Here is a 10,616-nt window from a genome sequence, read left to right as displayed (position 1 = left end):
GTGCCCCATCTGTTGTTATCCTTTTAAGTGCAATTTTAGAAAATAAGAGGACGCATGAGCAAGCCAGTTTTTTGTACGTTAGATGGCGCAGCTAAAACTTAAAACTTCTCTGTGTTGCTTACCTGTGCCCCATCTGTTGTTATCCTTTTAAACGTGACTTTACGTGCTCATTTCTGCTAAATAGCATCGAGAATGGTGAATTCCTTCCTAAAATTCTATCAGCTCTGTTAGCGGTCAAATCGAACATGATACAGAATTCAATTTGCACCTTCTCTACCTTCATCTATAAAATATAGTATTCGGTTGCGCAAGAAAATAAACGAATCTCATTTCTTTACATTGAAATTAGTATATAACGTTCTCTCTGCCTTTTTGCAATGATATATTCTCTGTATGATACTTTCTCTGATGTGCGTTCATATTCGTACCGTACCTGTACAAATAAATCAAATATCATTTGTACAGTATCTGGACAAAGAATTCAAAAATCATTCGTACAGGCCATGGAGAAGTAATTCAAAAATTATTCGTACAGTACCGTTTAATTTAATTGTGCATCGTACAAACAAAACGTTGTCAAGGAGACCGACAAATTTTTCTGAAAAATATAAACAAAACAAGCGTTTAGTAGTTTGAGAGTTCAGGTTTAAAAAATGTTTCATATATTTCCAAAACATACGGGAATCTATAATATACTTGACAATATTGAATATCTAGAATTGGAAGTGCATTTCCGTCACATTAACTCTTTGTTGAAATTGCCAAAGTTCGATCGGGCTTTCATCGATGTAAAAATCAATAGTTTAACTAAAAATATTGAAAGTGTTAAACAAACTGAAGACACAACTTGTTTGAGAAGAATTCGTTGGCAAGAAAAACTTTTAAGTCCTAGCGAAATTGAACTCTATAAAGATGAGCGAATTTGTCTCACCGATACACAAAAGAAGTATAATCAATGGCTATTGGAGGCTGGGGTGTCAGAAGTTTCGTCAGGGCACTCTTCATCGGTGAACGAAGTGAGCAAACGTTGTCATAAAAAGCGCAATAAAAAGTCGCGAAAAGCAGAATTTTCATCCAAAGAACGTTGGGGTGAAATATTTACCTATGTGCATGAGGACGACTTCAATCCGGATAAAGGTTCGTTATTATCAAATGGAGACAAGATTGAAAAACAAACGAGATTTTATGAACACGTCGCAGCACAGCAGTTTATGTACATATTTGCTGCCATATCACCAGACACACAATTGGTATCTCTTGCTTGGTATCCGGAACAGCGGCAATTACATATTTATCCAGATTTCAACGACATCGCCGTTAATCCCTATTATATTCAAGTCGACACAGATTATCGTCATTTGTACGCCTTTGCTGTGCATAATGTTTCAAAGCGTAGGCGTGTTGCAAATCCGACAACTTACTTGCGCCTTCCAGAGTTAACAGCACATTGGCAGGAAGAACGAGACTTGAACACCTTGTTTGATCTGCCACCGAAACGCACAACCCGTATATCATTGCTTTTTGAGTTACGTCAGGCGAATGGATTCAGCTATGACAATATTCACGTACGTTATCAGATTAAATTGCCAGCAAACACCATTCTCGAAGAAGGTGTGTTGAACGCCAGTACGCATGCTAGCTCTCCTGGTCCTGCTAATGTTGATTGCTTCTTCGGTTATAATTGGCAATTGACTCTGCTCTGCGAGGAGGACTTTGATCCTGCTCACTTGTTGCATGTATACTTCGAAGTAATTTCTATTGACAGCTGGGGTCGCGAACGTATTGAAGGGTATGCACACTATTCAACATATCTTTTAACCGGATCGAACTCAGCAAAGCTTATGTGTCTATGCCCTGCCGAAGGAATATTAGAAACACTCACTCGTTATCTAATCGGTGGACGTCGACTATTTGATTTTATAAGTTTTTATACAGACACGGCCAAAGATACACTTATCAAATCACGGTACGGCTGTCGCATTCAAACCACGGGACAACTGGAGCTTAATTGTCAATGTTTCAGACAACGTCACTGTGAGTTGCTCACTCCATCGACGAACAAGACAAGTGGAATGACTTTGGATGATATTATGTTAGCGTATCGCGAATCTCGCAGGCGACTTGAAGCTGTGGTGTTGAAGTGACAACACTCAGTTCGGTTATACCTGATCCATCAGTGCTCAATTCGGATTTGTAGAAGAATTCTTTACAAACTTTAATTATATTATTGATGCCCCATGAGGAGTGAAATAGTTTGCTGAAAGTGAATAAGATCTGCTTAAGGCAGAACTTGAAATTTCTTGTTTTTGGGGTTTAATGCGGTTCCAAGTATGAGCAATTTTAAAACATCATATGTATGTATGTACACTGTACAGCCATGGGTAAAGAAAACGTGCCTTTTATAATTTTTTTTTAATATTAAAGAAGTTTTTTTGTGAATTTTTCGTTAGTGTTTTTACGAAATGTGGCCAGAAAACTGAAGCAACGCTCTTACGCCTTTAAAGAAAGAAGTTCAAAGTATTGGAGCAAAAAATACTAGATACCAATGTGGAGAATTCATCGGTTCTTTATAAATATAAATAATACATTTTTAATAAAAATCACAATATTTTTTATTTTGGTCAATGCTTTCTTCCGTCGAATCGTGAATTTATGTACAAAATGTGCAAAAAGTTAAATATTTACTACACGATATTGTTGTCTTTAAAAATACTTATTTAAATCTTTATTCTATTTTTTTCACAAAAAAAGATTATCTGTACATTGCAACTCTTGCCCGGTTTCACAGTCCATACTTATGTTGTACTTAAGATAAAACAGGAAAATATTGTTTTACAGTTCATACTTATGTAATGCTTAAGTACTGAAAAGGGGAGACTTAAGCAGTGCTTAAATAACAGCTGATTTTTGTTTTGAATTTGCTTTGAATTTTCAGCGACATCTTTCGTAGCGTAGGGCAAGTGTCCGTTCGTTTGCACTCAATAACAGCTTATACTTTTCCTTCAGTTCCCGTAGGTGCTCCGACTCGCTAGTGATGAAATTTGGGGTTCTTTTGTTGTTTTCATCAATTTTTGATATAATTTTCCTCGCAAATTTATGTATTGTCTGTTATAATTTAAATATTTCAAACATATTTTTATGAATGACAATTGTAAAACATATGTTGCCCATAACGTTGGCATATATCATAATAAAATTTTATAGAAATTGAGCATTGACTGTGAAACGCAAACGACCACTCAGTTTGCAACAATACTTAGCTAAGATTTTATTTAGGCACAACTTAAGTATGGACTGTGAAACCGGGCATAAGGGCCGTTTAACAATATTTTATTAATACTATTTTTACCACAAGTACTTAGCTTAACTGGATTATGACTTTAACCGACAGAGCCATTTTCATCAAGTTGCGGTTAGCGTACTTACAGATGGTTTGATTATTGTGGATGCGTGAGGAAAACAGTTCACAAAACTTGCATTGTGGACAAACTGTATAAACGACATGTACGTGCAAGCTCAGACGAGGACTCTTTTTGCCGCCCAAACTGATTTTCGTAGGGACGATAAAGAAAGGCAAATAGACTGTGCCGCTGGTACTCGGGTGTTATTTTCCGCAAAAAACCATATTGAGATTGTTCAACATGTTGTCCATAAAGTTCTGTTTAGGCGCCTAATATCCTTGACAGATGGCAGCGTTAATCCGGATTTACTGCGCACTTAATCAGATCCAAATTTGTAGGTGACAGACGACAGCTATGCGAGTTTGAAACTCTTGTAAACAGCTGATTGTCACAAGTATAGGTACTTCCAAGCAAAAAGTTTCAAGCCAGGTTATTTCTCAAAGCTTCCTTATAAAACTGTTTCTTCAAACACATATGCCCAAATGAATTTTATAGCACTGAACCCTCCTAGTTATCTGAAACCAAAAAAAAAAATTTTATTAATCTAAAATAATGTCGTAATGGTCGGAACTACGGAAAAGTGGGGAAAATTTTTTTCACAAAATAGCGACTGCCTGAAAAAAAAAATTTTTTTGGATCACTTTTTCTGACTATTTCGAATTTTTTAAAAATAATAAAAATAAAAATTTGGGGATGGGGCTAGTTCCAACCATAGACAAGCCTATAAAGAAGACTCTATAAAAATTTCAAGTAAATCGGTCCAATAGAACCTGAGAAATCGTGGGCATCGTTCCGAAAAAGTCAGTTTTGAGAAAAACGCGTTTAAAGTTTCGCGTAAGGTCTTTTGTTCGATTAGTTCCGGCCGAACCAGTTTGGATGCCGGGCCAGAAAAATGCCTATATCTCCGAAAATAATTTGAATTTTGAAAAATGTTCTTGTACACATATTCTTGAATAGTTAAACTTTGAAAATATAAAAAAAAAGAAATTTCGATTTTTTTAAATTTCTAGACTAGTACCTCTCAGCTGTACTCGTAAACACAAACAAGGCGGCAGATCTCAAGCGACATCTGTCAAACAATAGCAGAAACTAGCCATTTTTGCGCAGTGTTGCCTACTCAAATTTGGTAAATTCAGCTAAATGCACGGAATTCTTGTGCATTACATGGGTCAAAAATAAATAAATAGAAGGATTATAACTTCAATACAAAATTCTTTATCGTGTGATGAGTAACGCAAATCAGAACATCCTTTCTCTTGATAAATCCACATGTTGGATCGACGCATGTTAAATATAATTGAGATCAATAGGCAATCAAGGGAAGATTTCCTAATCCACAAAAAAACTTATACGAGTTATAGAAATTTTCATTGAAACATTAAATTTTTCAAAAAGATGTAAAATATAGATTTAAACAGTTTTATTAAATTACTTCGCATTAAGTTCTTTGTTTATGTACATAAAACATGTATTCTGTAATTTTTGGCTGATGTATTTTTGCTTTGTAGTGATCGTGATTTGTATTATATTTGTATTTGAATAGGAATTTAAAACTTCAAAGAAATGCGTCATATCATTTTTGGATGGCGTTTGAAAAATTTTCATCTTGAGAATCCTCATTGTTTTCCATGGTGCTAGAAGTCATATCCGTTGGATCTGAAATATTCGGTTTTACAATAACAGATGACATAGTATCTCTGTTAAGTTACAGCTCACAGTCGCCGACGTATCGTAAGCGACTGTCTACCAGGCGCCATGACAAGTCTGCAGCTGCTACGTTTCTATTGTTTGCATCGGCATTTTATACCTGCGTACGGAGTTTCAGACGGTCAATTTTAGTACAGTGAAACTTCGATAAGTCGTAACCTCGATAAGCGAAAAATCTTGATATTTCATAGTATTTCTTCGGTCCCTAGAAAAATTCGCGAAAAATGCATGTATTTCGGTCCCTTTGATAACTCGTATTTTTCTTGAGACAAAAATTGAAAAATGTGTATCAAAAGCCTCTACAACTCGTATTTTTTCACAAAAAACCGTACGTGACGAAAATATAGTACGTTTTTTAACCGTTACTATTTTACAGTTACGCGTATTCATAAGTTTTGCTTTGTTTTCTACAACTAGCGTAGATTAGTATCAATTAGGACGCAAGACAGGAATAATGGGATGCCCAACTCCTCTCTCACTGGAAGTGAGAGAACAATTGCTAAACGTATTGCGAAATCAAAAAAAATATATGAACGGAGGGATTTGTTGCATCGTTCAGGACCTATCAAAAAAAAAAAAAAAATTATTCTTGCCGATTGAAATAGTTTCCAAAAAAATGGTATGAACGAAAAACAAGTAGAAATTGCGAAAAGGTTCGTTATTGCGCCATCTACTATCACATCAATTTTGGAAAAAAGTGATCTGTATTTGGGTTTGCCCTCAAACACCAAACGTAAGCGTCAAAAATTACCAGAATACCCGGAATTAGAAAAGAGAGTACTCACTTGGCTTTGCAATGCCGAGAATCTAATATTATTCCAGTTGGAGGACATTTACTAAAAGAAAAAGCAAAGGTGTATGCCGCAAAATTGGGCTTAACACAATTCAACACAAGTAATGGCTAGTTGGACAATTTCAAGAAGAGAAATAATGTAAGTTTCAAAAAAGTTTGCGGTGAAAGCGCGGCCGTTGATGATGAAGTGTGCGTTTAGTGGAGAGAAAACATTCAAAAGTTAACAGAGATTATGAGCCCAAGAATATTTTCAACGCGGATGAAACGGGTCTTTTTTACAAGTGTCTTCCTGATCGCACTTTGTCTTTAAAAGGCCAAAGTTGTCATTGTGGCAAATTGAGCAAGGATCGTCTTACTCTGTGTCTGGATGGTTCAGAAAAATTTAAACCATTAATGATTGGTAAATCCATGAAACATAGATGCTTTAAAAACATCAAGACGTTCCCTATGCTTTATCGTGCAAATTCAAAGTCATGGATGACACGTAATTTATTTCTTGAATGGCTACAACTGGTGAACCAACAAATGATAAAACAAAATAGAAAGATTTTATTATTTATTGATAATTGCACCGCCCACGCTGCAATGGAACCTTTGAGCAATATGCAGACTGAATTTCTCCCACCTAACACCACTTCAGTTTTGCAACCACTCGACAAAGGCATAATCAAAAGTTTCAAAACATTGTACCGTAAAGAAGTTGTTGTTAAACTGCTTGAAAGCATCGAGGAAAAAAAGGATTATTTCATTTCGATTTATGATGCAATGAATATTGCTCATAAAGCCTGGACAAATATCAGTAAATCGACTATAAAAAACTGTTTTCGAGCTTGCGGTTTTGTTAAGGATCAAAATGTAGTCGTAATCAGCGAAGATGTACTTCACATATCAGAGTGGGCTCGTGTTCCACAAAATTCAGAAACACGTGTAAACTTTGATGACTACATTCATTTTGATGATGAGTTGGTGATTACTGGAAGCCTCAATGATGATGAAATTCTGGGTTTCGAAAACATCGACGATGAAAACGATGAAACATTTGAAATTCCCTCAGTTTCCACAAAGGTTGCGAAAGCTTCAATTGAAAATTTGCGTCTTTTTTTCATGGCATCAAATGTTGAAGACACTATTTTTAATGACATTGTAAACATTGATAATGCCATAGATAAAATACGCCAAAATAATGTCCGTCAAAAACATATTACGGATTTCTTTTAAAATGAACACTTTTCTTAATTTTTTTGTACAATTTTTCAAAATACATACATACATATATTGATTGAATAACATATGTACTTTATATTTTAAAATTTAAATATGTACAATCATTTCTTGTTTTTTATGTAAAATTGAAAAAATAAATAAAAAAACTCTATAATTCGTATATTCTGAATGTTGCCTCTATAAGTTGTATAACTTGATAACTTGAAAAACTCCATCATAACTCGTATTTAAATTGTGGTCCCTTGCAAATACGAGTTATCGAAGTTTCACTGTATATTACCTGTGTATATATGAAAAGTGTATATATTTTTGTCGTGAGCGTACATAAAATTTTAGAACAAATTCAGCAGTACACTTTTGATGCTCTGTGTGTCAACATCAAACAGGAAAAAAATAAAAATGGATCGAAAAGGCTCGAGAAGCTCTACAAGATATCCAGGACAAAAAGGAAAAAAAGGAGTTTTCGAGTGATTTTGATGTATTGATTGACGAAGGATTCAGTTACAGCTTTCTGTGTTTCTCGTTAGTGTTTACAGCTTTGCAAACAATTTTAAAGTGCAAGTTGTGCGATAGTGACGTTACATTTTTGAAAAAATCCCTGCGAGGACTAGGATTTAAGTTGTGTGTGAAGTGTTCGTGTCAAGAATTTGACATAAATTCTTCTCCTATGATTAAAAATGCTTATGAAATCAATAGACGGTTTGTGTTTATGTAAAGTCAGTAGTTGATGTTGTTTTCAAAAAAGCCGTTTCAGAAGAAAAAAATTAAATGTTGAAAACGGTTTGCTGAAGATAAAATCACGGTTTCTGGTGATGGATCATGGGCCAAGCGTGGTTTTACCTCACTCTTGGCGGTTGTGTCTTTGATAGGGAAATATTCTAACAAAATTGTAGATTTAATTGTCAAGTCGAAAGTGTTTAAAGCATGCGAGCAATGGATTGGCAAGGAAGAGTCGAGCGAGTATTCACATTGAACATCGTGAAGCAAATCATGAAGGTAGTTCCGGTAAAATGGAAGTTGACGGTGTGATTGAAATGCTTCAGCGGGCTGTCGAGTATTTCCAAGTAAAATATAGTAAATATATTGGAGATGGTGACAGCAAAACATTTAAAAATCTATTAGATGCTGATCCTTATAACGGCGATCCTGTAGTAAAAAAAAGAACGCGTACTGCACGTCAAAAAAAGAATGTATAGACGTGTGAAAGAAGCTAAAAAATCACATAACCAGTATTTAAAAGCTAAAAAAAGCTTGGAAGAAACTGATAAATACAGTGCGCGAATTTTGGTTAGCCGCACTCTTGAATTTTAAAGAAAATAACTGTACACGCGACAGTTTTAATATTTTTGTTTTTGTAAACAATAGTTGCTAGGTAATATACATATAAAGTAAGCATGCATATAAAAACAAGAGCATAACGGTACTAAAATAGCAAAATCTGAATATTGTCTGACAATTGGTGCGAACTTTGGTTAGCCGCAGTCATATTTTTATCGTTTTTGCGGTAAGTTCTCTGTGTTTTTAATATTTTTCTGTGAAGTTTTGTTAACACTTACACTTATTCTATTTGATTATATTCAGTTGACAACAGTGTGATTGAAATGGCTAGACAAAAGTTTTTAAATGATGTGGAAAAGGGAAAAATTAAAATTTTGAAGGAAAATGGTCTTTCTAACAGAGCAATTAGCCGGCAAATCAAAAGATCAGAGAAAGTCGTGAGAAATTTTCTGAGATTAGGAGATAAATATGGCATATCCAATAAAAATTCAAGGAGGAATACCAAGATAACTCGACGGCAAGTTAATATTATTAAAGAAGAAGCTACTAAAAATCGCTGGATTGGAAAAAAGAAGAGTTCAGAAGATTTTAGCTGCAGACAGATACATAAAGTGGAAAAAGCAATTAAAAAAACCACAACTTACGCATGTCCATAAAGTAGCCAGACTTAAATTTGCGAAGGAGCATATGAGTTGGACCGATTACTGGCAGGATGTTATTTTTTCTGATGAAAAAAAGTTTAATTTAGACGGACCTGATGGGTTCAGTTATTACTGGCATGATCTGCGCGAAAATAATCCTCCCAGAATGAGCCGTAATTTCGGAGGTGGATCTGTGATGGTATGGGGTGGGTTCTCCTACCATGGAAAGCTCAAACTATGTTTTATTACGACGAAAATGGATTCGGAAAAATATATTGAGATGTTGGATGATGTGCTCATTGAGTATTTGGAGGATAACGTCGAAGTTACGTTTACCTTTCAGCAGGACAATGCCAGCATCCACGTTTCCAAGAAGGCAAAAGAATTTTTTGCTTCGCGCTCTATACCATTGCTACAATGGCCAGCCCGAAGTCCGGATTTAAACCCCATTGAAAATGTTTGGGGCATAATTGCAAGGACTGTGTATGCGAATGGGCGTCAGTACTTAGCCGCGCAGGAGCTAAAAACTGCAATTTTGCAGGCGTGGCTGGATCTGGATAGAGGTACACTGCAAAAGTTAATTGACTCGATCCCAGCCAGAATTTTCCAAGTAATTAATAAGAATGGGGGTGCAACTTCGTACTAAGAGCGCAAAATTTGCTAAAATTTTGTGAAAACCTCTTAATTATCTAATTATTTTGTAATGCGGCTAAGTAAAGTTCGCGTATAGTTACGTTGTATTTTCAATATTTAAACTTTTTTGTTTCTGTAATACATTTGAAATGTAAAAATATTTTTTCTTCTCTTTCCCAATAAAGAAATATTTTGAAAAATTCTAAATTCAGTTACTTTTGACAATAACTCTTATGTTAAACCACCAAAAAGCATGTGCGGCTAACCAAAGTTCGCGCACTGTATATTCAAAAAGATGAAGAAAGTAAAGATGCTATCACAAAACGTTCATCGAGAAAAAATCATCCACTAGTGCTGCAACAAAGAAGTTGACTATTGCTTTGACCAACGCCATGATGGTTAAACAAAGTACATTCGATGGCTTGTTTTTTTGCGAAATCAAGATTCTCAAGAAGAAATGAAGAAAGCAGTGTGGGCTACATACTCGTACTATCATTACATTTCAACGGATGAAAACCCCCAACACTTGTACTGTTCAATTGCATGGTGCAAGTATTTACAACATATGGCTGAGAATACTGAGGAAATCTACACACATCCTCCAGCATTTGATGAAGAAACAGCAAGTTTTTTGAAGCCAATTTACGAAGAATTATCATCCGTTGATCTGATACACAGGTGCTTGGGAAAAAACACCTCAGAACAACAACGAGTCGTTTAATAGTTGCATCTGGAACTTAGTACCAAAGCATCATTTTAGTGGAAAAAAGACATTGGAAATTGCTTCATGGACAGCTGCGTGTATGTTCAATAAAGGATTTTCACTCGTCCTTAAAATAAAATTGGCCGAAACGCCTACTCGTACGATGAGGAGTATGATGAACGACGAATAAGCCATGCAGAGCGATCCACGTCATAGGCATCTAAAAAAGCAAGGGC

General features: G+C 35.3%; 3 protein-coding genes across 3 annotated transcripts in view; all 3 read left to right on the top strand.

The window, feature by feature from the left end:
* LOC126759475 (myosin regulatory light chain sqh) overlaps positions 1-10,616 on the top strand; it is a 135,024-nt gene that overhangs the window by 7,880 nt on the left and 116,528 nt on the right. The window lies entirely within an intron of this gene.
* On the top strand, positions 570-2,289 carry LOC126759429 (tectonic-like complex member Mks1). The gene has a single exon (XM_050474222.1). It carries the CDS (start codon positions 654-656, stop codon positions 2,142-2,144), a length of 1,491 nt encoding a protein of 496 aa, XP_050330179.1. The 5' UTR covers positions 570-653; the 3' UTR covers positions 2,145-2,289.
* Positions 6,505-7,119, top strand: LOC126759336 (tigger transposable element-derived protein 6-like). The gene has a single exon (XM_050474070.1). The coding sequence runs from the start codon at positions 6,505-6,507 to the stop codon at positions 7,117-7,119; it is 615 nt and encodes a 204-aa protein (XP_050330027.1).

This window comes from Bactrocera neohumeralis, chromosome 5, assembly GCF_024586455.1.
Source record: "Bactrocera neohumeralis isolate Rockhampton chromosome 5, APGP_CSIRO_Bneo_wtdbg2-racon-allhic-juicebox.fasta_v2, whole genome shotgun sequence".
NCBI lineage: Eukaryota > Metazoa > Arthropoda > Insecta > Diptera > Tephritidae > Bactrocera > Bactrocera neohumeralis.
The sequence above is the reverse complement of the archived record's forward strand: the minus strand, read 5'-3'. Positions and strand labels throughout refer to the sequence as shown.

Bases quoted from the DNA above. Each gene is read 5' to 3' on its own strand.
- LOC126759429 (XM_050474222.1), top strand. From the start codon at position 654: ATGTTTCATATATTTCCAAAACATACGGGAATCTATAATATACTTGAC.
- LOC126759336 (XM_050474070.1), top strand. From the start codon at position 6,505: ATGCAGACTGAATTTCTCCCACCTAACACCACTTCAGTTTTGCAACCA.